Source organism: Manacus candei, unplaced genomic scaffold (assembly GCF_025592945.1).
Source record: "Manacus candei isolate 608988 ecotype Guabito, Panama unplaced genomic scaffold, ASM2559294v1 h1tg000086l, whole genome shotgun sequence".
Classification (NCBI taxonomy): Eukaryota; Metazoa; Chordata; class Aves; order Passeriformes; family Pipridae; genus Manacus; species Manacus candei.
Window position 1 is genome coordinate 906,869 of NW_026138134.1, and position 26,800 is coordinate 933,668.

Below are 26,800 nucleotides of genomic sequence, written 5' to 3' on the forward strand. Positions count from 1 at the left end.
ATAATCAATCATTCATGCAGTTTTTACCCAAGGGGCACTCATGGGGGAGAGACACATTCACCCCAGAATGAATGATCCCAGAAGTTACAATGGAGTCTTCCACAACTTCTCCCCAGTCTTAACTTTTCTTTACATTTAGGTGGAGGTCATACATTTTACTCAGTGAGGGGTGGTCATACTTTGAGGGCAGATACCTCAGGATAGTACCTGCGATAACCTTGGGATGGGGACGTGTCAGTCCAAGGATAGGGATTTCACCACAGTTGCTGATTCAAGAGGACATCTTCCTGTAGTCCTTAGTTTTCAGCTGCTGTGGGGTTGATCAGCTGGAAAATACTACCACGTTCCATCCTCTAAAAGGGTTTCAGAGGCAGAGCCATGGGGTCTCCACCTCCCTTTAGCCCCCCTTGGACTGTGTTGTGGGACATCAGGAAGCAAATGTATTTTTCCCTATAACTTCCATATCTTTATCTACCACCCCACTTCACTCACCCCCCACTGAACACATCTCCCCCCCTCCCCCCTTCCCCCCCCCCCAAAAAGATCAATCATCACAAGTGTTTAAAAAAAAAAAAGAGAAAAAGATTTATTAATTTCGGGGGGGGGTGTTGTTTTTTACACCTGCCAGGTTGCACGAGACTCTGAACACAACAACAGTCACCAAATGTACAATAAACATACACACTTAAATAAGAGATGGGGCCCGAGCAGTCTGAGAGGTGCACGGTCAGGGTGCGTGGGTTGGGGTTGTTTTCTTTTTCCTCCAGGAAAATACAGGATCTGACCCAAAAAACACCTCCAGGGGACAGCAGTAGACCCTGAGGAGCCTGAATCCCCGAGCAAAACATAGACCTTGCAGGCAACCAAGAGGACTCTGGAGTTACGTTCCTGTGGGACATGACTGGAGAGATCTTTGGGTTGCTCTGGTTTAAAAATATAATAATAATAATAATAATAGTAATAATAATAATAATAATAATAATAATACAACCTATACATTCTGCACTGCAGAAATGGGAAAAAAAAATCCATGCAATCATTGTCTTTTTTTTTCTTGCTTGCTTTTTGCCAACTGTGCAATCACTGTAGTTCCTTACTTCGGAAGGAAAATTCATGGTACTTCCATTTCCAGGGATGCTTCTTCCATAACAGGGCATTAGTTTAACTTGGGACACTTGGAATCACTTCAGTTATGGACTGACTATGCTGCTGAGGGACAGAGTAAAAACTTTGATGAGGAAGATTTGAGTTCAAAAACTTAAAAAGATTTGAGTTTTAAAATGGTTTTCTGTTGTAGTTTTCCATTTTAAATAACTGGTACATCTGTCCTTGTTCATAAACCGTTCCAACAAAGGTGAATAGAGAAAAATAGTTTTAAACCCCACATGTGCAACATTGTTAATGGGAACAAGTCTGGTGTTCATCTATTGTCAAACATTTAAGACTATAAAATTGCTGCTGTAGGGCAGTATTGCCCTGGATATTTCCAAGTCTGCTATTTTCCTGCTAATACTATTTTTGGCTCTTTATTAAATAAGCAGCAGCATGAAGAAAGCCAAGACAAGATCTCCCTCTTCTTCTCCCACACCAACATCATCGCAATGCCTGACATTGTAATTCCAAAGTCCTCAGCAATACAAATTCAAATTAATTAGCAGGCATTGTGGTCACTTGGCCACACTACCACAGTCGATGGGCTCCCAAATCCATGAAATTTAAAGTCACTCATCACTGCACTAAATGGCAGCTCTGGTCCTCCTTAAATTTACCCAGCTAACTGATGCCCCAAGATGGTGGTACAGCAAGAGAAGTGAAATCCCAGGAATAAATTAATCCCCATTTTGGCAAGTCTCTTTAAAGCTACCTCAGAACAGTTCTGAGCTGGCCAGATTTGCCATCTGATTTCTCTCATCTCTCTTTCCACGCCATATTAACAGATCTGTTAATTACCAAAGCAATACCCGCTACAAGGCTTTGCCCACAAGGAACCAGACCTCCTCTTGTCCAGCCTGAGTGTGAAGTTCTCCTGTGTCTAAGAGCTTTAACTCCATAAAACCTGATACCACAATCTGTAGTGCTTACTCATGGGTAATCCTCACATAAATCCATGGGAATACTCATGAACATGAGTCCTGCATTCACACTCAGTGCAGCACAAGAGAAAACAAATCAAAAAAAACCTCTCTAAGTTCTTCTGTCGTAAGGGCCTCTAAGACACAACATCCTTCTTTGTTATTGTTTTATAAATAAATGTATTCTGTTATGCACAGACATTCTGGGATGAGTTTTCCAGCAGAGAATGGAGGTTCAGACATACGTGGTGTATCCCATCAGGAGTCAATGGAGTTCTAGACATATTCTTGCAACTACCAGAAGCATCAACCAACCAACCAACAAGACCTGTGAAGGAGAATTATGTAAGGAAAAAAATATTATACTGCCTTAAAAGATAAACCTTCTCTTTCCCTTTCTCCTGGTCCCTAAATGCAACATGAATTCTGTACACAGACCAGGTCCACCAAAGCAGGCAACCCTCACAGATGGCTTTCTGTGTCCCATAAACAGTGGTCCACAAGCATGTTTCTGGTGTGTTTCCTGAGTCCAGGGCTGGTCTTTTTATGGAACTGTCCAAAGGAATTACAGTGCATTGTTAAAAAGGTTATTTGGAAAAAAATCAGAGTAACCAACTCTCCATCCAGTCTTGAAGGGGAGAAACATGTTCACTTTGAGGTGGCCACAGAGATAAGGACCCAGTCCCTTCAGAGCAGTGCTCCTGTACCCTCATTTTCTCCTGGCACAACTATCTTAGGTCAAAAGTGCAGGTTAAGCTGAGCCTTTTATTTTTTTGTTTACAGGTAAAAAAGCAACCTTCCCTCTGAACAGTGCAGGGGAAAGAGTCAACAGTGGCTCCGTAGTACCCTCGGGTGCTACTATGATTTCAATCACTTTGTCCAACAACAAGACTCCCCTTTTCCTTCTTTGTGGAACTGCTGGGTAACACAGGGCAGGGCAAACAGCATGTAAACAGTTCTGGAGGGCTGGAAAAAGGATAATTTAATGGACTGCTTCGGCACATCTTCACTGTTTGATCCATCCCCACACAGGGACACAAGGAGCCACCACTTGGCTGCTGCTGCTCCTTTCTCCAGGCAGTCTGCTCATGTTGAGCTGGGACATTCCCTTTCACCTTGGCTGCTGAAACAAAGCCACAGGAAGCAGTTTTGCCATACTCTGGCAATTTACATGATGTCCTCCTGTTTAAAGGCTCCCGTTAAAAATATACATACAACAATCTGCCAGGATGCCTTCAGCTAGGCAAGCTTTTCCCATACAATTGAAATAAAAAGTTGTTCGCTGGAGACACTTCCAAAAACGAAAAGTAAGGGTCAGCAGACATGCCAAAAATAAAATCCAGGGCAAGGAGAGGTTTCACTTCTCTTGTCCTTTTTGTTAAAAGCTGCATAAAAGCATCCCAGAAGGATTTTGAGCATACTTCATGGTCACTGGGGACTTAAACCCTCTTAAAGCATTAACAAGAGCTCCAAGATTTTAGTTGAAGGTAAGTGAACAGAGATCAAAACATACGGAGCCCCAGGGTACCCCCACATCTGGGCTGTCAGGGAGGTGACAAGACAAGTAGATGACACCGTGGGGCTGCTTCACTCGTGTTCTGCTGAGAAAGTCCTGGGTTTGGTGATGTGCACCTCGCTGCCCCCACTGCCGTTGGTGGTGGTGGTGATGATGTACTGGGTGGTTTGCTGTTGGCTGCTCGGCTGGGACTCCAGGGGCTCCGGGGGCTGGGAAACACCCACCTGTACCTCGCTGGGCAGCGAGGACGTTTGTTTGTCCAGGTCGGGCTGACCCTCCGAGATCACATAGTGAGTCTGCGGGGGAACAGAAATGATTACTGATCATTGTATCTTCTGTGACTTCTCTGTTCTAATAGTCTGCTGGAAGGTATTTTGGGATGAACAAGGAACTTGGAAATGAAACTCTTTCATTTATAACTGTATTTGAGAGCAACATAACGCTTGTCCTTTGATTTGAAGGACATTGGACTTGGCATTTGGATAATTTATGAATTGTCAAACTCATTACACAAACCCCATCACTTCAGATTAAAGTAACAATTTTGAATACAAGTATTCTGCAAGGTTTTTTCTATATTCCATGTATTCTAGCAGAAGTTGCACTCCCAGTGTCCAATACCAACACAGCGCAGTGGCCTGCCTGCCTCCTTGTGCTGGATTGCTTACAAGATAAGACAGCAGGAACTCCTCTTATTTTGTAACCTTACAGATAACAACAAGCTATCAAAATGTTCCCAGGAGCTGCTCTGAAATTTGGTTTAATACATATAGCTTAATCATAAATATTTTTAAGACTAAGCAGTACCACTAAATAATACTTTGTCCTGCAAATGTGATTAAAAGAACACTATAAGCTGGAAGGAGTCATACGCACAAGGGTCAGACAGTGTGGGCTCTGTAAATGGCTACACACAGATTGTACTGTGCAATCTGGACCTCTTTAGGTACCACATTATGCTTTTACTCTGTGCCCCAGTCATCAATTTGGCATTGCTTTAACCTTCAAGCCGAAGACTTTACATCTGATGTATTATTCTGGATGAAAAAATGGCCACGATTGTTTTCTTTACCTGAGTAACTGCTTTCACTTGCCCCGTGTTGACAGTGGTAACCGGGGTACCCACAGCGGTCTCTGTGATTACGTACTGCCCTTGGGGGATGGTCATCATCTGAATCTCTGATGCTAAAACATAGAAATTGGAGAATCAAGACTTTGAATCAAACTCAAAGACAACTTTGGAAGATCATGTCTTATGTCAGCAAGATTTAAAGTCTGAAACAGTGGGTGTTGAACAGAAATTCAGGTGCTGTAAAGCCCTGTCAAACTCCACAGGCCTCAACAGAATTATGCCAGAATTAACACCAACTGCAGAATGGGCAACTCCTGCAGAGACAACACACCCTGTTCTGACCAAAATCATCACAGAATTACCATCCAGAGCTGCATGGACATGAGAAATCATCTCCTGTCACCCTCCTGTTCTGTACAGTTCTTTCAAGCACTCATCCAAATCTGAACTAGCTGCTGTCCAGCATATGGATTCTTGCTGAGTGCAAGTTCTTTGGAATAAAGGAGCCCAGTATGCCTGCCCAAACCACATATGGAATCAGGATGGACCTACGGCAGAAGAGCTACAACAACCATCTGCATTTGTCTGAAACTTTATCTTCCTGATCTCTATGAATATTAACCCCAAAGCTTAATGAGCTCTGAAAACACAATCCTGTTTGGTAGCTGGAGACCTGGGGCACATATTAGTCACACACACTGGCCAGGCAAGTAGTGAGAGTACTGTGGCACTCACAGTAGCTCCGAAAGGAGTTCCAAGTGCTGGGGAGATACGTGTGCTGGACTGAGGAGCCCTGCTGCTGCTGCAGGCCTTGGTTTGGTGTCGGTGTCACAGTCTGCATCTGTGAAGGGCTGAGTTCCTGCTGGGGTTGTTGTGAGGAGGGACTCAAAGGCTGACCTCCAACCTAAAGAAAAAAAAGGTGTAAGTGTTCTTGGTGTGGTAAGGATTGCATAGCTCTGTGCTCTTCCAGACACATCCTTCTTACAAAGGGAAAACACAGGGTGGGTTCCAGAGCACATCAAGCACAAGAAATGCAAAACTCTCCTCCCTCTCCTCTAACTTGCTTCACTTTATGGCCAGTAAGCACAGACCAGGAAAAACAGAGATGCTGTTTGCCCAAGTGAGTCTATGGCAGAGAACGGAGATTAGAGGCTAAATTCTACCCAAGAGAACGAAGAGCTGCCCTTCAAATATTTGAGGAATGCCAGTTTCCATTTACATATTTTAACCAAAAAACTCTATTTAAGCTGCAAATTTGTCAGTTCCCAACTATTTATCTCTAACTTAGGGGGAAAAAAAAAACCACCAAAAACCCCACACAACAAACACCCCAAACAAAACCACAACAAAACACCCCCATACATCCTGGGACACCTGGGAACTACTTGATGATCTCAGAGATGTTCATGTGAGAGTCATTTCATGTGTGGTCCTTTAAGTGACATAGAGAAGACTATCTCCTGCCTCAGCACATGCGATATGTCAGCGGAACAGACTGGCAGGGAAAAGATTCCCCGCAAGAGAAGAGGGAAATACCTGTGGTGATGACTGAGCTGCTGGCGATGGCTCTGTGACCTGGATGTGCTGCACCTGGATGGCATGTTGGGTGTATGTCTGCGGGTCATGGAGCTGCCCAACGTCCACTGTGGAGTGCTGGGACTGGTGAGGTGAGGTAGCCTGGGGAAAAAAAATAAGCAGAGGTGCATATTTCAAATTCTTTACAGAAGCAGCCATGTAAATCTCTTCTGGGACAGAAGGTCTGGAATAATGAGGTAGGAGCCATAGTGGAGCACTCCTGCTCAAGCCTGTTGAGTTTCTTTGCACTCCTGGGAGGTAAAGTACACTTAACAGATGTAATGGCACAGAGATGGTTTATCTCAGTGATCTCAATGGCAAGGACTTGCCTGAGCTCATACAAGCTGCTTGTGGCAGTGACTGGTCTGAAAACCAGGATTAGCATCTTTCTATAAAATGTTCACATACTTGAGATCTGCATATCCAATTCTGTAGTTTGGCATAGCTGCGTCAAGGCAAGGGGCCAGAGGCTTTTAATGGATTTTTTGAACAACACCTGCTAATGATACCAATTGCAGTAACTTAATTACAAGTCTCAGATCTTGATAAAATAAAGGTATTGATAATATTAATAATACTGCAGGAATCAGTACTCATGCTCTTGTATGGTTACAACAGCCACAGTCACTATTAACTGGGGCCATTGTTTAGGCCTTTATTAACCCAGTTCATAACCTGATTTGTAACGAGGGGCCAGAGAGAACACAGGATTTCAGATTCAAATCCAACCAAATGGTAGTTTCAGCTTTACCCAGTGGATAACAGACTTGAAGGCTACAGTGATTCCTTACAGCTGCCTATCTTGCTCAGTTACTCTAGTTACACTCTGGTTTTATTTTTAGGAGGCTGTTGAGCATCAGGGAATGAATATTCTAATAGATGATATGAAGGGAGCAAGCAAGCACTCTCTGTACTCCCAAATTTTGGCTCTGGTTCACCGAGAACAAGGAAGTACAAATTAGTCTTGAAGTGCAGAAAACAGGTCACCCACTGACCCACTTTTCCAGTTGCTGGAGCAGACTCGAGCGAGGGTGCCCAGATGGGGAGAATTAAGTCAAGACTGTGTTGGTATGTCTCCAGCAAGCTGACCAAGGCTGGCAGGACTATTTATGCCCACTACACGATGCTTATGAAGGGAACCCTATGCATTATCAATTGATTTATCTGTAAGAAATGGTCTGCATCACCTTTTGTAACTACTCCTTAACAAACTTCTGAGTGCTACAGCCCCAAGAATGCACAGGCTTGGTGTGGAAGGGGGCAAAAGCACAGCAAGACTCCCAGCAGGTTACTCACCTGGGCCACTTGAACAACCTGCAGCTGTATGTGCTGAGGCTGCTGCAAGCCAGTTGTGGACTGGGACACAGGGATGTACTGGATGCGCTGGTAATCCCCCTGGGGAGTCCGGTAGTCCGTGGTGAGGGTCTGGGATATCTCTGTCATGGCCTGGGTCAGTAAATCTGTTGTCTGAGCAGGGAGAAGGAGAGAGATACAAACCATCTTCACATATTGATGCACTTTTGCAGGGCTGTAGTTCTTTCCTCACACTGAATTTACACTTACCTTGGGCCTGGTTATTTATTTACAAGAGCTCAATGTGTGCAGAGGTTGGGGTCATAAATAATCACCAGGGATCATCCACTAGAGGACCATTAAGGGCTAACTTAACATACCATAATAAAAATAATTATTTTAACCTTCTGACTTAACAATATTCTATTAGACAACAAAAGTCCTGCATTTGTAAGGAGCTGACTTCATTTCCAAGTCAGAAAGCGCTTCATGGGTCATATTCCATCTTTCCTCCTCCAGACTGATACTTTTCTTGACAACTCTATTTCTGAAGTAAGTAAAACCATGTAACATCTAATTAGTGAGGTGTATGAAGCCAACAGCATCCTGATTGAACCTCTCATTTTTCAAGCAAAACAGTCTTTTATCCACTTAGTCTTCCAACAGTTTTAAACTGTGATCAATAGGATTTCTACAACTATGCAGCATCTCAGCACCCCTGAGGGATACATGTCAGATTTTCTAGTCTCAGCTTTCACTTCTGTGGCAGCTGATGTATTAACAAAGATCAGCCACTGGAGATTCATACCAGTCAGTGCTGCACTGTCCAAAGGCCTACAGAGATCTTGACTCCCTGAACACAACTGGATCCAGTTCCCAGTCACTGTTAAACACGTTCTCTTGATCCCAAGAACTGCAAGTACCTCAGGGGAGTAGTCCCAGTGAAAATCCATGAGATGTGTGTTTCTGAGTTCATTAGGCACGTGTGAATGTATTATATGGAGTCAGTAGGTCTGAATGAAAGAAGGGAATGGAGTTGGGGAAAAAAGGCAAATCCTTAAGAGCTCCAGAAAGAAATACACAGTTCCTGGCAGAGCAAAACTAAACCAGACTCAAAACCAGATGTGATCTCAAATCATGTCCTAACACAGCCTTTAAAATGATGTCTGCCAAATCAAGTAAGATCACTAATACCAGAGGGCCTCTGCTGTGGCTGTTCCCCTCCCCTGGCCTGCAGCCCTTACCACGACGGTCTCGCCGGTGGTGCTGTCGGTGGCCAGGACAGCGGGGGTGGAGCTGATGACGGCCGTGGCCAGCGGGGCGTGGATCGTGTTCGGGAGCTGAGCGAGCTCCGGGTGCTTCTTACGGATGTGCTGTACCATCTTTGTCTACAGAAACAAACACTGTTAGAAGGATGGGCAGGAACACTGCTTGGGGCCATGGGAAATGAGGCTGGTTGGGCACTGAACAGGCTCTCCCGAGCAGTGGGCACAGCACCAAGAGGGTTTGGATGATCCTCTGGGGCACAGGGTGTGAATCTTGGGGATGGGTCTGTGCAGGGCTGAGGGTTGGACTGGATGGTCCTTGCAGGGCCCTTCCAACTCAGCATATTTTGGGATTCTGTGAAATCCACCAGTCCGGCCAACTGCAGCTTTTAGGTTTCCCTCAGTGAGGCACCATCAAGATTCACACTATGGGATGCTCTGGTCAAGAAACAAGGATCAGAAAGCTGCTGCTGATTAGAGCTACCTGACACTGAAATATTGCCCCAAAGAGCACATCCAGTAGCTTTTTACCCCAACACAGCCAAGTATTTGGGGGACTTTTTCTGAAGGTCATCTTTTCTGTGTTTTGTTTCCCCACTCCTCTCCCTTGTAACTGTCAGTGAGCAGTTTCCAAGCCCTTCCATTTGTGATCATGCTCTGGTAACTTTTCCATTCCTTCTTTCAAGCTTGTGTCCTCTATTCAGGGAACCTTTTAGCCCTAAAACAAGCAGGCTGTGCCTGCATTGTCAGCACACGCCATGACACCAGCGCTCTGACTCAGACTAAGAGTGATAGGTGACAGGGGCTGTGGTGAAAGAGCATCACCAGGGACAGGCTGTACCTTTTGGGGCCAAAACGCCTCGTACCTTACTGCTGTACTGCTTGGAGCAGTGAGGGCAGCACACGGGAGGAGTGGCAATGGTGCCTGTGAGCTGGGTGTGGGTGCTCAGCATGGGATCCGGCTCTCCTGGGCCTGCAGGACGCAGCTTCCGGATGCTTGGAGGCAACTCAGCACCAGGATGGTTCTTCAGAATGTGTGCTTTGCGTTTGCTGGCGCTCTTGTACACCTGCAGGGGAAAGATTTGGAATTAAAATGGTGCACTGCACACTGAAAACAGCTACCAGTTATCTTGATCTGGAAGGTCTGCGTGTGTCTGCGCAGGGACGTGGTCACAGCCCCAAGCCTGTCTGAGTTCAAGAAGTGTTTGGACAACACTCTCAGGCACATGGTGGGATTGCCGAGGTGTCCTGCACCGGGCCATAAATTGGACTTGATGATACTGATGGGTCTCCCCCAGCTCAGCATATTCTGTGATTCTCTATGTTTAGTTAAATCCCCCCAAAATTACAACATAATGCATGAACATATATAACCCTTCCAGCGCTTAATCAGTCTGTAAAAACAACTAACTTCTTGTGTAGCACACAGAAGCCTTTTGAGAACATACTGTATGCCACAACCGGACTCAGAGCAGGACAAGGAGGCAAGAGGAAAACCCTTTTTGCCTGGTACTTGAAGATCAAATGTAAGAGAAGCCACTGATCACCAAAGCTGTAATTTGCCCAATGTTCATTTGTTATGAGGATCGATGCCTCCACTCTCCTCACACACAAAGCATCAAACTGTTTTAGTTCAGTGATCGACATAATTTTTTAATTCTTTTTAGGCACAGCAACAAATGAATATTCTGTAATATTATTTAAAACTATTTTTTCTCCCTTCAAACAAAAGAAAGGAGGCATCACAGAAGAATATACTGAGGCTAAGGACATATAAAATACACTGCCTGGTAAATAAATGCCCCCATGCACAAAAAGCAAAGGCCAGGGAATAAGAGCGGGAACACAAAGGCACTGCAGAAACAGCTTCAGGCTCCACTGAACACTGGAATTACTGGCATATGACTAAATGAGCAGCTTACAGTAAAAGGAGTTAGAGACTTTTAGGAGTGATACAGAAACCAAAAGAACTTCGCGTTCAGGAACTACAGACAGACAGGATACTTAATCCTGGGCTGACACAGGACTAAGAGTCAGTGACTGTTTGCTGGATCACAGTAGTTGTTTTCCAATGCCAAAGACAGCAGAAAAGGATAACTCCAGTTTTCAATTAGCATTCCACTGCCTTGGCCTAAGTGCATTTTGTCTTCATTTTTTTTGGACAGTACAGCAGAATGCTGCTGGCAACCACCTCAGAAAAAGCTACAAACCCTGCCAGAGATTTCTATACAGAGACGAATTGGCTGCATACAGGTCTGGGACTGAGCTGTCCTCTGAGGGGTGACTTCCCACACACCTTATCACAGTATTGACAGAAGTAATCTCTGTTGGGTTTGATGATGGGCAACGTGAGCTCTGGCACCTCTTCTATTTTCATGTCTGGATGTCTCTTGGATAAATGATTCACCTTAGGAAAAAGAAACACAGAGAACAAGAACATATTACAGCTGAAAACCAAACAATTGCTGCTTCTCCCAGACATGGATAACAGCCAAACCAGAAGTGAATGATGCAAGTCAGCAGCACCAGAAGCATTTGCTGCTGCAAGGGGTATTGTGCACTCACAGTTGGCTGCTGAAGGTAAATGTGGTCTTGCTAGATCTCATTTACAGTTTCTCTAATCAAAATAAGATGGGAAGGGGTAAAATAGCTCGCCAGAACTGTCTTGCAGCTGAGAGTGAGGTAGTGTAAAGGGCCTCTGCCCAGATCACAGGAAACCTCTGCAAACAAGATCTCTTGCTGCAGTACAGCCTTCACCCAGAGGCAGTGACAGGGCATGGCCAGGAGAGGCCCTCAAGAAGGGGGAGAAACAAAACACAGAAAGAGACTGAGAAAACTGAAGCTGTGAGGCTGAATTAGGCAATATTTTCATCTCATGTTCTGTTAAATACATTACACATCAGTCAGCATTACTTAGCGTTGAAATATGGGAGTGACAACCAGACAATCTGTGCAAAGACAGATTTGCTGAGGAGATAAGACACACAGGTTTAAAAAAAAGATGTATCACCTCAACTCAGCTATAAAATTCGCCCTGTTTCACAGCATCCTGGCTGGATAAGACCAGGCTGGACAGGGCTCTGATCAAATGGGTCTAGTGGAAGGTGTCCCTGCCCATGGCAGGGGATTGGAGTAAGATGAGCTTTAAGGTCTCTTCCAGCCCAAAGCCTTCTACGATCATTGCATTCCAACCACTATCTCCATCTTCCCTCTTTAACTATTGATCAGGATAGAGCAGGAGGCTGTAGGAGCAGCCAGGCACTCACCAACATGCCCCTGCGGCGGAAGCCCATCATGCAGAGGCGGCACTTGAACATGAAGCTCTCGTAGTCGGTGGATGCGATCCGGGGCTTGAAGGTTTTCGAGCGGCTGATCCGATCAGCCTTCTTGGCCTCCCTCTCCGGGTTGTGCATCCTCTGCATGTGCTCCCGCAGCTTGTCCTTCCTCTGGGAAAGAGCAATCAGGGAGAAAAATGTCAGCACCACACCAGTGACTGCCTTACGACCTGTCATGAATGTGAGTTTTCAGGGATCTCGCTCCAGCTTTTCCTCTCAGAAAAATGTGTTTCTTCACTCAAAAGTGTTTAGTCCCTCAGTGTCCCATTACAAGCTCAGTGACAAGGAGCAGGCTGCCGCCACCACGGTTTACCTGGCTCACAGTCCACTCCATCTGTTCTGGTGGGATTTGGAAAGGCATCTGGATAACATGCTGACAGGATGGATGCCATGGACACAGGCACCTCTGTCAGGAATAAGATTAATTCACTGGTATCAGCAAGCAGTTTCTTTACTGAACTGATATAAACAATACAACCCAAGCACCTGCTAGTGGAGCTGAATCATGATCTAGTTCTTAATGAGCAGATAGAAAGTTCCTTTGCTGTTAAATTATTAGGAATAAGATCTGTTTGAAATAAGATGCTGGGGTGGCCTTGCCCCTTAGGAATGGATGTTGTAGCTCACATACAACACCAAGCGGTACATGCAACTTGCAGGCAAGTCTACCATGTTTACACATATTATTTGCTTCCACCTTTGAGAACATGAGCTTATCTACTTGAAGGAGGGCAAGAAATGGTGTTTGTTGTACCAGGAATGGTCCAGCCAAGAGCCACCTCACCTTGAACTGCTTGCCACAGGTGGAGCACAGGAAGTCCTTGCGGTCCGAGTGCCGCAGCATGTGGAGCCGCAGCTTGTCAGGGCGGCAGAAAGCTTTGTCACACTCTGTGCACTGGTAAATCTTCTCAGAGTGGAAACTGCGCACGTGCTTCTTGACCTGGAATGGCAGATCATACAAAAATGGAGCTTATGCAAGAGAGAAGTGAGTGGTAAAACAGTCTAGGAAACCCTATTGAAAAGAAAGAAAGGAAAAAGGTTTTGAAGTTGTCTAATCTGTTTTGGTTTAAAAAGTATTTGATCAGAACAGATATCTCAACAATAGTTTCTATAAAGCCATAACATCTTTATGGATGGATGATTTGATTTCTTCAAGATTGATTCTTGAAGGCATCAGCTATTGCACAGTTGCACTTAATGGGCAGCAAAGGTCCACGATGTTGTACTGAATCACCCTCGAGTGAACACATTCATCTGAGGTTCATTATCTTCCCTTCATTTGTAAGAAATCTAAATGCAGGGACTAATTCCTTTCAGTCAGAGAGAATGAGAGTGCAATTACAATTGGCAAAAAAAAAGAGCCTTAATCAGAAGAGCATTTGCAATTACTTTTCCATACTCTGAGACTATCCTTGACCTCTTCAAACATCTAGTGGGGTTCCCCCCCCCCCCAAATAAAGGAACTAATGAGGTTTGACATTTGAAATGCAAGCATTACTCAAGAAACGGATCTCTAATTAAATCTCTACCATATTCTAATACTGATCATACATGGAACAACTTGGTGTCTTTATGTGTTCCACATAAAAGTATTTAAGTAGGCAGCAGTGACTAGACATAATTATTCATATAGCAAGAAGAGAAAAAAATCATTGTTAAATTTCAAAAATAGAGCTGAATAGCTGGAAAAAAGCCATGGATCCTTCTTCTGACTTGATCATTTGCATGAGAAAGTTTATGGGGAATTAGGTTGCAGTACAGCATTTCTGAATCATCAAAATTTTTCCTTGTGCAACATTTACAGAAGATAAAGGGCTTCTGCCAGGATGGAGTTGTATTAGTAAATCACTTTTCCCCATCCTTTCCTCTTTAGCCTAGTGGACAGTCTATCAGTTCCTATTACTAATACAAACTGGCTTTCTACATTTCAATTTCAGTCAGGCTGCTCAGTAAGACACATCAACTGCTTTGTCCCTAGGAAGACTAATGAATATATTAATGGTACATCTCAGTTTTTTTCTTACTGGACGTGGAAATAGAATCTTTAAATTCTATTAATGACCTTCCCCAAGTGCTCTGCTCACTGCACAGAGTAGCTGCATTACCCACTGCTCCAGTGCAGTCCTAAGCAGTGTGCAGGGGAGGAGAACAAAGTGCCCAGCTGAAGCCCAGGGGGGAAGTCAGGAAGCAGAGTATCCTGATCTGTTCTGGCATTTCTGCAAGCTGTTTAAATGAATTATCCTGACAAAAACCAGGCAAGGGATTAAAGATGAAAAACCACTGTTTTTTTTTGTTCAGAGTTCTAATGACAAAGGACAAGGTATGTTCAAGTTCAAGCAGAGTACGGCAAAAGACAATCCCTTTTTGTGCCGTGGAGCTGTGGTAACCAGGGCCTCTGCTTTGGGCATTTCTGGGCAATAAGGGACCCAGCCTCCTGCAGTACAGTGTCTTCAAATGCCAGACTGAAGCACCACATCTGATGACTGAGTGGACAGAGCACTTCAGCGGCAGAAGACAACATCTACAAGTGCTTGGTCACTCTTCCTTTTCAGTTTCTGACAGATGTGGATCCCTTCATCATGTGCAAAGGAACTCCTGTGCAGCATTTCACAGGGAGAGAGCTGAAAAATCCATAGCCTTGAGAGAGACCCAGAAGGCAGTGCTTCAAATCAGCAGGGCACCTCACCTGGATGAAATCTGGGAAGCGTTTCTTACAGGTGGGGCAGGTGAAATATCCGTCGTTGACATGGATGGCCACGTGGTCTTTGAGCAGATCCAGGCGGTCAAAGGACTCGGGGCAGAAGATGCAGGAGTAGGTTTTCTGGTCCATGTGGAACTTCATGTGGCTCTCGAGGGCACCACTGTTGATGAAGCCCTTGTTGCAGATGTCGCAGGTCAGGGGGCAATTACCCTCCCGGCCGTGGAAGCGCAGGTGCTGATCCAGCTTGTCCTTCTCCCGGAAGGCCTTCCCACACTGCAGGCATTTGAAGGGACGGAAGGATTTCCGGATGAACAGGTGCTGCAGAGCTGCATTCTGAAAGAAACATCCCAGATACCTTTAGCTTCTTGAAGGATAGATTCCACATCCAGATATTCTCAGGATTAGATATACCAGATGAGCAGCGAACCTACACTTCAAAAAGTTATGTTGCATCATATTCTGTCTCCATTTCACAGCAGGGGAGGCTGTGACAGGCAGGAGTCAGGGGACATACCTGCAGTTACACCCTGAGTTAGCAGAACACAGTGTAGAGTTTCCTCTCCATCCCTGATTTCTTCTATTTAGCTTATTTTACAGAAAAATACCATGCTAAAGACAAGTTCTCTCTGCAGTACAGACCTGGGCCTGAGAAAAGCTGCAATTCCCACTGGTTTTGGGGGATCAGGTCACAAGTTCAGCCACCATAAAAAGGGATGGTGAGCCAGCGCCCTGTTTCCCTCAGGAGCAGGGCTTATGAAATTCCACAGCCCTTTACATCACCTTCTCACCAAAGATCACCACAGAGACATGCAGCTGGGGTTTAGCATTGCCTGGAAAACTTCTGCTGGAGCATACATTCAAGAGGTGCTACTGTAAGCCTTTCTGTTGTTATGAAAAAGAAGAATAGCGTTTCAAAACATGACAGCAGGGGCAGAATGGCAGGTTTAGGAACAGCAGGTAACAACTTGTGAGCAGTTCTCCACTCCTACTGTGCACAACATCTCAGCCCCTATTTTGTTTTGGTGTGTTTTCCTTCACTCTACCTTTTCTGTGACATTTCCTGATTATTCTCTCTTGCCCTTCTCCCTTTCAGATAAATGTTATAGAGCCATCCCAGTCCTAATCCAGCAGTGTCTGCTGGAGGAACAGATGCTGCTGTACATGTTGCCTGTAGAAAGAGGGAAGTGTGTCCTGCATCTGCATTTCGATACTGGATTAAAATTTCATGTTGGATAATTGGAAAGCTGGAATTAGGTGCTACCTCTGCATGTATAAAATCTCACAGCACACAGCACTCAAAGTACAGTGCAATGCTCTAAGCATTAAGTCTAAGCATTATCTTCTCTTCTCCAAATTAAGATCCATAAATGGTCATTTACCGATGTCTTCTCTTTTCACATGTTACACACAGAAATAACCTGGAGGGCATGGTAAGATGGGATATTAGGAAGGAATTCTTGGCTAGGAGGGTGGTGAGGCCCTGGCACAGGTTACCCAGAGAAGCTGAGGCTGCCCCATCCCTGGAAGTGTCCACGGAAAGGTTGGACGGGGTTTGGAGCAACCTGGGCTAGTAGAAGGTGTCCCTGCCCATGGCAGGGGATGGAACAAGATGAGCTTTAAGGTCTCTTTCAACCCAAACCATTCCATGATTCTAAATAGCACTAGACACTGCTGATACCCCTGCTCACACATGTTCCATATGACCCACTTTTCCCTGAGCTACATTTGAGACTTCTGAAAAAAGATTCCCCTGGTTTCCTCTCTCCTTTCCTTGTGGGAATGTGACAGCTGACACAGCTGACATTTGCTGCGTCCCTTAAGTGCCTGCCAACAGCTGACATTGAATAAGTGAAGTTAGGAGCTCTTCTGCTGCAATGAGGGAACAGCTTGGGAATACTGTGAAATGCTGTGTTAAGGATTAAATTTGTGAGCCTGAAAGGTCCTTTTCACCATCTGAACTGCAGAGGCAAACCTAGACTTCCATTCCAGGAAAGGAACGGGAGAGTTACTCAAAAACCTAACAGTTTCATACAGGAGCTCCAAATGAACTGTCATCATCTCCATTCTCCATTTTACAAGTGAGACAATGGGAAATACAGAGATCTGCTGTAAGTCACCCCAGGAACTGGAAACACAGACATGTGCTGTGTAAAAACTAATACGCTGTATGGAGTCATGAGTACATAAGTTCCCCTGAACCACAGGGATATGTTAATAAAACACATATAGTTGAAGAAATGCACTTCAAGTCCTGAACTGCACTATTAATTTGCTATTTGATCACTGGTACCTTACCCGGGAGCTGAGTGGGAAGACAGCAGGATAACTGTGTTCAGTCTCACTGCTATCCAAGGGCTACAGAAGGGTGAATTGTTTTACTGCTCTTTGGCTAGATAAGCTATCAACTATAAAAACAGAAAAAGAGAACTAAGTGTTGTCTCATTAACTCATAATATTAATCCAGCACAAACAATTGTGCAAACAAATCCTCCAAAACTTCAAGATGGATATTACAGCTTTTCACCCAAGCAGTTTACTCCTATAATATCCACCTTAAATTTATAATTAATTGGCATGAAAAGAACTAGAGTTCTGCAAAATAGTTTTTCAGGTTACACTTAGTTCTGGACAGTGGTTGCTTCAAGAAGAACAAATGTGACAATTTACAGTGTGGGGTCAATCAGGAAACACTAAACAGGAGCTGGACAAAACAACAATGGAAGGTGATGTTGGTATGTCCCATTGGATTAGATACAGCAAAAACCCAATGAAGCAAAAACCCAAACCTACCTGCAGCTCCAGCTGAACAGGCAGCATTGAGGGAGAGAAAAATACTTATGTTATGCAATGGACTTGAAAACAGAAGCCTTGACTTCTGCAGGTCACTACAAGGGCCAGCTCTTCTAACTGGAGTTTACTCCTTTGAGGTTTTTGCCTCAGGAAACACTAAACAGACCTTTGAGGTTTACTCTGTAGTTAGTTAAAGGGAGTTAAAGGGCAAAGATAATCTTGAAGGTGTTTTGTGACCTTTCCTGTTCTCTGGGGCTGATTAACAATGATGCAGTGCATGGCAGAGCCACTGTGAGAATGAAATGCTTTCAGCAGAAGGGAATAATTAGGGCAGGATGACAATAGGGCAGGGATTAGAAGAGTGAAAAAGTTAAGGAGAAGGGACTTTTTCTAACCTCATCTTACTGGCTGTACTCCCTGTTACACAACTGGTTGCATTTCTTTCAGCACGAAGGAAGTGACTGTGCTTTCCAAATCATATCTCTATCCCTGCCAGGTTCTGGCATCAGCACATAGACACTTTAGATACTGCTCACAACTGAATTAAAAACAAACATTCATTTTGGCTGTGCACCACTCTGTTCCTCTAATGTGTTACAAGAGTATCTCGAAGGGTGGGTGTATCTCTTTGCAATGCTGGGGACACAACTGCCATAGTTAAGGTCTGATCTCCAAGGAAACTCCACAGGCTATAAAGCAGAGGCTGAAAAATTAACTGATCCTATCAGGACTTGAATCCTGGGGCACCACAGATAACTGCTTCCAGCTAGAATGAAAACACTTTGCCTTAAACCTTAGAAAAGCTGAAGCAATTCCCAAAGAATGATTGTTTTTGATAATTAAATCCTATTTGAGTAATAAAGAAGTAGAGCTACACAAGTCTCTGGATTATAGCAGTCAGGACTTTCTACCTTTTCTTTGGAAGTGAATAATGTATACTACACATCTAAAATCCAAATGTTTGCTTGCTTATATTATTAAGTACACATTAGTATAAGCAGGTGCTGTGAATAGCTGAGCTGACTGAGTGTTCAGAGGGTGATTTTTCAGTGCTTAGAAAATAATACTTGCTGGTTTAGCCTTAACTCAGTGCTCATTGCTCACAGTCTGATGCAATATGGAAGGGTCTGTGCAACCATCCGTTTGCCATTCTGCCAGTGCTTCTGGCTTGAAACACCTCCAGAACTCTGCTGAACATGAGCTGCCAGATGCATGGGAAGTTAGGAAGATTTGAGGGACCAACGTGTCACTAAACCACCACTGCACCCTCTTAGCTGTCATCTGTGATGAATTTCCAAGCTAAGTCACAAGACAAGTAACTTCAGGATTTTTGTACCTTTCTTCCCATATTCACTATTTCAGAAGATTCGAAGTTCATATCTTGGGTTCCAAAGTTCAGGGAAATGGCCAAGACTTTCTCTTCTTACTGAGGAAGCTGTAGCACACTGTAAGCAGTCCATTCCCCATGCTCTTTACTGACAAAAACTCAGCACCTCTCTTTGTACTCTGTTATCTTCCCTTCAATACATTCAGTAAAAATCTCTCAAGATTTTAATCTATGAAAATGAAATTACTGGTAGAACCTTGTCATTTGGAGACTGCAAGCATTTCAGATGGTTAAAAACTGTTCAGTCTTAATGTGCCCAAGCCAAATCCTTCCTTCAAGATGTGCATTTTTGGGGTAACACCACCACTGGCCTTACATGTGTATTGCTATAAAGTGCAAGCAAAATTTGTCTCAACATCTTCCTACACAGAACAACTCAACTCTTTCCTAATCCTTTCTCATCCCCTAAAAATGAACTCTTACCCCCATTGCAGCTGTTCCTTTCTTTAATCCAAATTTTATACAGGGAAGAAAAAGGAAAAGATTTTAAGCTAAATAAACCCATCTCCCAGTTACACAACCTCAAGGATTATTTGCTCGAATCATTTCCCTCCCACACATAGTAGAGAAAAAAACAGCTCACCCAGCTGACACAGAGCTCAGGCTCAAAGCTTTTGCTGTTGGTACACAAAGCTCTTAGTGCAGGTTTTGATCTCAAAAGCACGTTTTTCTACCCCAAAAAAGAATTTTAATCACTAAATATCACCATTTAAGTGGATCTAAACTGTAGCTGTGGTTTCTCTTTGACAACTTTGCAGTAGCATTCTGAGAGACACAGATGGTGCTGTGAGCAAGTCATTAGTCTGTGCCACAGCACCACAATTCCACCGGCTGTTTGCAGCCACCCTGCTCGCCAGCTCGGATGGACTGCGTTCCCTGAGAGAATGACTGTGCTGCAATTCAATCAGCTCCAACTGCTGACCAGTTCTCACTAACACTTGAGATATTGGTTCTTAACGTGAGACTTGCCTTCCTCAGTGCTAAGAAACCTGCTAGGAATGAGATGCTTTAGATTTGGAGGTGGATAGACAGTGAGAGGCAGAGCAGCTGCTCCTGGCAGGTGGGTCTGGCATTCCCTGGCTTACAGTGGATGGAGGGGGGGGCTGTGCTCTGCCATCCCTCAGCGCTTACCCTGATGCGCTTGGCTCTCCTCATGTCATCTGCTGTCATGGTGCTCTGCGTGGGCCCCGTGCTGCCCTCGTGCTGCGGCTGCACCTGGAGCGCGGGGGGTTCCTGCTGCTCCAGGGCCGGCTGCGGCTCCGGCAGCACCGGAGTCTGCTCCTGCTGCTCCAGCCCGTTCAGGGCGGCTTGTCCGGCCTCATCAAACTGCCCCTTGCTGGAAAAATGCAGCAAGTCCTGAAACCGCAAATCATACAACTGGTGATTATTCCCCCCACCCACTGAGAAACGCTTTGACAACACTCAGCAGACAACAGGATTTCTACATTTTTCATCACAAGCTATGAACAAAACATGTATACCCCAACTCCTACAGTTCTCCTGCCATGTCCACTGATGCTTTCCCACATCACCTTCACCTACAGCAACATTGCTCAGAGCCAGGGAAGCAGCGCTGCAGGTGGGTGACTCCGCTGACCAGCCACAGAAAATCAACATTATCCAATCTTCTGCACTCAGGGCTATTTCTGCTTTAACCAAAGATGATGATGGGAGAAATCTTACAACCTGGCCTGGGAGAAATCTTACAACCAAAGTGACTAGTGCAGACCAGGGAAAGGAGAGGATTCCTGTCTCGTTGAAACTGTTCGCACTTTGAAGCATTATTGTGTGTCGTTAGTAGTGTCTTCTTTCTAACAAACTCTCTGGAGTGCTAGAGAGTGACAAACGAGGTGATTACACTGTGCACTGTGTTTTTCTATCCAGTTTCCAGCTCTGCAAACTCTTGTCCCCCCAGCTGCACACATCACTAACACTTATCACACAAAGCTGTTTTCCTCCTTTTTTGAATTACCATAAAAAGGGAGGGTGTTGTGAGTGGGAAGCACATGCCAAAATTCTACATTCTTTCCCTGTAAGTTCCAGTAACTTCTCTGGCATGGAATTCTTCTGTATTACATGAAAAAAATCACACATAGATCCTTACCTGACACCACTTAATGCAGCTAAGGAAACTTAAAAGCACAAGCTAGGAAGCAGAGCACCAGAATTATGTCAGCTCAAGGCTGGTGCTGTCAAAGCACAAAAGTGGGTGTGGGAGAAGAAAACCAGGGTGCCAGGAGGAGTGAGGCCCTTACAAACCAGGACTGCTCACCAGAGAGACCCAGATTTAGGTGACAAGTTTCCACCCTGACTGACATTAGACTGTGCTCACATCCTGACTCTAAAGTTCTCAGGCAGAACTTGTGCCTGGTCTTCAGGGAAGTGGGCAGACCTCCAAAGGCTTAGGACATCACTGTGGCCCTGCTCCACTGCACAGACACTCCAGGCCTGGCCACGCTCCAAGTTGGCAGGACATGAGCCACCTCCAGTCCAGAGGCCACTCACACCCATTAATGTGGGATTGTGCCCAGCAAGCCCTGTCTCCCCAGAGTGAAGGGTTTGGGAGCAGCAGTATGTGTATTTGTCTAAAGAGGGCTGGGAGGTGTCACGTCAGCCTGCGGAGAGGGTCAGCCTGCACTTAATGCAGCATTTAGGGCACTGCAGCAGGAATCCATAGGCAGAGAACACGTTCCTCCCTCTGAGTCAGCACAGAGCCATGACCCAGTGAGACGCCAGAGGAAAATTACCACTCCAGATATCAGCTTTCAGCTAAATCATAAAACAGAGCACTGATCCCTTTTGACACCACTCAGAAAAGGACTTAGTGGTAACCTAAGCATGGGCAGCATCAGAGAATTTAGCATTTTACTTGAATGCATCGTATTGGGTCCCTACAGAATATAACCAATAGCCACAAGCAAAAGAACATTTTGCAATAAGCCTGCCTACAGGAGGCCCTTCGGTTAATATTAAAACATCACAGAGAACCATAGCTCAAACTGATTTAATTCCACCAGCAGCAGTTATAAGAGCAGGTTGATCTCACATTCCAGAAAGTACAAATAGGAATCTAAATTCCCATTACAGTTTTACTGTCTAAATTACTTCTGTGATGCTGCTAAAGTGCTGCAATAACCCACCTCACTGCTAAGTGTTCTGGGATGAAACTTGCTGTAGAAATGCAAGTGATTTTACAGTGGAAGGGAAGTGGTGTGCTCTCCTGCAGAGAATCGCAGTTAGAAAACAAGAATTACTTAGGTTTAAGTACAAAGCACACCCTCAGTTTACACTAATGCCCCAAATTCTTTTTTTAGTCAAGAGTTTACATCCCACAGGATATTTTTTTCCTCCTTTCCATCTCCAAAAATATACCTGTGTCCCTTCTTCACACTTTTCCCCATTTTCACTGGTTACTTCCATGCGCATGAACTTGGGAGGGCGCCCGGGGCGTCTGCCTGGTCCAAACCTCCTCTTCCCTCGCCCACGACCTCGGCCTCTGGCTCTGCAGAACACACAGTGCCACAGGTTAAAGACAAAAAAGAGATGGATTTGCATTCTCTACTGATTTTATGCATTCTTTCTCAGCATCACTGTTCACCCACTCGACTCTGCAACAATGACCTCCAGTAAATAATAAAACCTGAAGAAATTCTGGCAGCAGAAACAATATTTTTCTGGCTGATATCTATTTATTCTGTGCTTTATGAGAAACCAAAGTCCAGAAGACATTAAATTTATTTCAGTAATCATGGGACTGAGAGGACCACTGGCTTCTAGCAAGTCCTCTGCCATGGCAACTCTCCCACTTCCAAGACCCCAGCATACAGTGTGTTGGAAGCATTTTCAGCAACATGGAACAAGTGCACAAGGAAACCAATTTAAAACCTAGAGCCACAACATCCCTCCCCAAAAAGCACTTAGCCATTGATGTCAGGTCCTAATTAGAAGGGAACAATTTTGTGACAAAAAAGCAAAACAAAGTGAGAGCCACTCACTACATTTCAGGGAAAAAAAGGCACCAGTGCTCTGTGATGGATGTTTGTAGATTCAGTTTTTAATAGGATCAACTGTCTTGCCAGCCCAACAAGGAGCCAAGGCACTAGAAGCCTTGTCCTCAAAGCTTTGTATCTCCATTCATCTGAGAAATATCAGTATTTCAATATTGCGGTATTGAAATACTATAATTTTTTAAATCATTGGCAAAAAAACCCCAAAAGCCAAATAAGAAAAAAAAAATCCCACTGGTTTCAATAGAGTATTTATTTCCTTCAAGCTACTTCTTTCACAAATTCTCTTAACCAGTCAGATTCTGGTGCCACCTTCTTTCCTTCTGGTGCCCAGCTGTTCTCTCTTGAGTTGGTCCCTAAGATCTGTAGGGCAAAGCCCCTTTTCTGCAAGTTTGGGGAAGTACCACAGTGATACGCAACAAAGCCAAAGCTGTCAGTACCTGCTGAAGAAGTCCAGCTTCTCGTCGTGGGAGTTGAGGTGCTGCTGGAGCTGCTCCGAGCTCATGAAACGCCGATTGCACTCGTAACAGGGCCAGTTCTTCTCCTGCTCCCTGAGAACTGTGTTCAATTTGAAATGTCAGTAACAGCATTTCAGCCTCACCAATTAAACACCTCATCTTTTTCCCCAAGCCTCTCTGGGCCATATCTCTCCCCTGAAGGTTGGACAGGCTGCAGAATACCCAGCACTGCTCCATTTGGCTTTGCTTTTATCCCCTCTGCAGTGTGCCATGACGACAGCCCATCACAGAGAGACAAAAATGTCCTTGGACAATTCATATGAACTATCAAATGCTTAAAATGCAGGGTGATTCTGAAATTTACCCTGTATGGAAGAGCACAGCATGGTGTCTCTGGCACAAATTAGGGGAGATCAGTCTAAAGCAGCTGCACATCAATTTATGATGCAGACACAACATTAGACCTTGTGTACAGAAACACACCTCTCCCAGCAGCAACCTAATACTTTCCAGAAACTGAGGCAAAAGGTTAAATTATTGTAATATTAGCATGAGAAGAGTTAGTGGACGTAAGTTCCAATAACCCAATCTAGATCTGGTTTAACTTTTCCCAACCTAGCAGAAATCTGGGAGCACTATACAGGCCATATGCTCTAGAATAAGAAGTGCAACACCCAATGACCATCACGCAGACAACAGAAGAGCCCAAGTTACCCTTCCTTTCCTCCTCAGTTATGTCATGTATCTTCTGGTTCACAAACTCAGCATAAGAGGCAGCATACCACACCTGCAGCAGGAATAAAGGTAACAGAGCACTTAAAACCAGAACTAAAGGGAATTCATTTGAAAATGGGTTTTAAGCAACACATTTACTTCACCTGCCTCAACCACTCACTTACTGCTCCTTTCATACTCAATAGTAAAGCCTGGTGAGATCAATATGCTCCCGCTGAGGAATAGAAGAGCTTTGCTCAGAAAGCATTTCCATTTAATTTTAAGGTCTAGCCTCCCAATATGAATGTTAATCTAGCACAAGACTATCAGTAGGTCTAAAGGAAATAAGATTAATTTCTTCAAACCCAACTGTGTAACAGCAGAGCCCTGTTAGTTGTGGTACCAAGGGGAATGGAAAAACTTTTAACTGGGGGGATTTCACATTTCTTTTCTGCTCTCTTTACATAGACAGTAGGCAGCACCATCCACAGAGACTCATTTAAAATGTTTCTCAGCTTCCAAAGGATTACAGCAATATAGTCCTGCTTCGCAAAACAAAGATCTGCCAGGCGGCAGCATGATGGACCCACTTTTGTTATAGGAGGGATTTAGGAAGCCTTAGAACCACAGGAGGCAGGAAGACAAAGTTTATTAAAGCCTGAAAGCAGATGCTCACATCTAGCTGAGAATTCTTGCATCCTTGCATCATTCCATCTGTTTGATTAAAAAAGGACAGTTTTAGAAGAGAATTTCTCAGAGAAGGCATGAACAGATTTTCAGCATGAAAAATCCAGGCAGGTTTTAACTTGCACTGGGCAACAGGCATTTCCACAGTAGTGGTGGGTGGCATTTCAAGGTGTGTGTTACTCTGTAGGAATCTCACTGGCTGGGCAAAAAGGAAAGCCTGGAGCTCCTGGAATACTCAATTGACATGTAATACAGAACTTCCCAGCTTTAACTCACTGATCCTCACAGTCCAATCTCTGGACAAAATTCGTATGAATCCTCTAAATCCACTTGGAGAGGAAACCCCATTACTGAGCTCAGGCAATTGGCTTTCAATTAGCAAACCAATTTTACCCCAAAAGATACTGCTAACACATAGAGTAAGAAAAATTATGCTTCTACAGGCAGGTCCATACAGATTTAGAGTCTGATTTCAAATTGCTTTAAAAACTGCTGAGAAAATGATGTTTGGATACACTTACAATGGATTAATAAGATTTCTAGTGATTCAGCTTCAGAGATTCCTACTCTTAGAGTGTATAAACAGTCTTTAGCCCTGGTTCAGTGAGTGTGCTTAAAATAATTGTTCTTCCAGATAAACTGTTGACATCTACGTGCGAGAAGAGATTTGAAGAACAATAAACAATTTCCTGATATCAAAATTTTTTAGTTTCCCCCAGTGCTCCAATAGATGTTGAAACTGAAGGCCATCTCAGTCAGCCTTGCTGCTTTGAGCTCAAAGTAATGAATATGTTTTGAGAGGGAACAAAACCTAACTCACAGGGAAGTCACAATATTCTTTATAATTTTCCACATGCAAAGTTTCAAAAGTTCCAGGAAAGCCAGGTAAAGGGAGAGACCATATTCACTTAAGGCATCAAAAAACAAGTCAAGGGCACACAGGACTAACTCGAAGGGGCATTCAGAACTAAAAAGAGTAAGATTGCTGCAATAAAAATTAGACTGCAGCAGCAAAATATATGCAGTGTAAAGCATGACAGTGAGAGACAAATAATTTACACAGTTTTATTGAACTTCCTGATTTTCTACCTGAGTCAAAGCTTATTACAATTCCTAAGTTGGTGGCCAACTACTTACTGACTTTAGTGGCATTTGACTCAGACCATCAGAGAAAAAAAAGCCCTAAAACTATTTAGAGCAATATTTTCTGGCACTTGGACATGCAGTTATTAGGCAGCAACTCTTAAGAGATTATTTAATCAGTAGAAAACAAGAACCCTGAGACACGAGCAATGTCATACCTTGAGTTCCTGCTTGGGCTCCACGTTTTTGATGGTGGTGTAGTAGATGTGGTGGCCATACTGATAAGCCACCAGGTTCTGCTCCAGGTGGTTCTGGGCTGGACGCACAAACATCATCCAGTTACACAGAGCCTCACTGGAAAGTTCAAACCACAGGTCCTCTTGCAAGTCTCTGTCTTTTCTGTCACCCTTATCAAGAGAAACCTGTAGCAAAATCCAATTACATGTGACTGTAATTAACTGCCTGGTTCAAACGAATTTGAGTTACTAACAACTGTGCCCATGCAACTGTTACATTAGGGGAGCAATGAAGGCATAGCTCATTTTTTCTCTTTACTAACAGGGATCCTGAAACAGGCAGAGAAGTACTTAAAAATGGGCAGAGATTTAAGCAGGGAGACATGATGGACCCTTCCAAGAGTTTCAAGGACAAGAATCATTCATTAAAAGGGTCAGGCACAGTATGTCCCTGTGGCTATAAATGAGCTGTAGCTTTAGTAAGATACAGAAACATCAGTCAGATGTTTCTTACTGGCAGACCCACTTCTCCTTTCATTTCTTGACTCGTAACATTGCCTCAAGCTGGAAGCAGCACTTCTTTAGCTGAACTTCTCTTGGTTGCTGAAT

At 44.2% G+C, this 26,800-nt stretch overlaps 1 protein-coding gene across 8 annotated transcripts in view; it reads right to left on the reverse strand.

Annotated features, from left to right (window-relative positions):
* Positions 1 to 560: 560 nt before the first annotated feature.
* PRDM10 (PR/SET domain 10) overlaps positions 561 to 26,800 on the reverse strand; it is a 44,973-nt gene continuing 18,733 nt past the window's right edge. For 7 of the 8 annotated variants that reach the window (XM_051812403.1, XM_051812400.1, XM_051812402.1 and 4 more), the window contains 16 exons: positions 26,174 to 26,377; positions 24,186 to 24,258; positions 23,454 to 23,571; positions 22,379 to 22,508; positions 20,138 to 20,362; positions 14,815 to 15,162; positions 12,913 to 13,068; positions 12,060 to 12,239; positions 11,090 to 11,200; positions 9,660 to 9,860; positions 8,773 to 8,916; positions 7,532 to 7,702; positions 6,197 to 6,337; positions 5,396 to 5,564; positions 4,661 to 4,773; positions 561 to 3,884 (listed from right to left, as the gene is read on the reverse strand). In XM_051812403.1, the coding sequence (XP_051668363.1) occupies positions 3,660 to 3,884; positions 4,661 to 4,773; positions 5,396 to 5,564; positions 6,197 to 6,337; positions 7,532 to 7,702; positions 8,773 to 8,916; positions 9,660 to 9,860; positions 11,090 to 11,200; positions 12,060 to 12,239; positions 12,913 to 13,068; positions 14,815 to 15,162; positions 20,138 to 20,362; positions 22,379 to 22,508; positions 23,454 to 23,571; positions 24,186 to 24,258; positions 26,174 to 26,377 (2,709 nt within the window). In that variant the 3' untranslated portion in view covers positions 561 to 3,659. The remainder of the gene's footprint in view (positions 3,885 to 4,660; positions 4,774 to 5,395; positions 5,565 to 6,196; positions 6,338 to 7,531; positions 7,703 to 8,772; positions 8,917 to 9,659; positions 9,861 to 11,089; positions 11,201 to 12,059; positions 12,240 to 12,912; positions 13,069 to 14,814; positions 15,163 to 20,137; positions 20,363 to 22,378; positions 22,509 to 23,453; positions 23,572 to 24,185; positions 24,259 to 26,173; positions 26,378 to 26,800) is intronic. The other variant, XM_051812404.1, reaches the window with a different exon arrangement.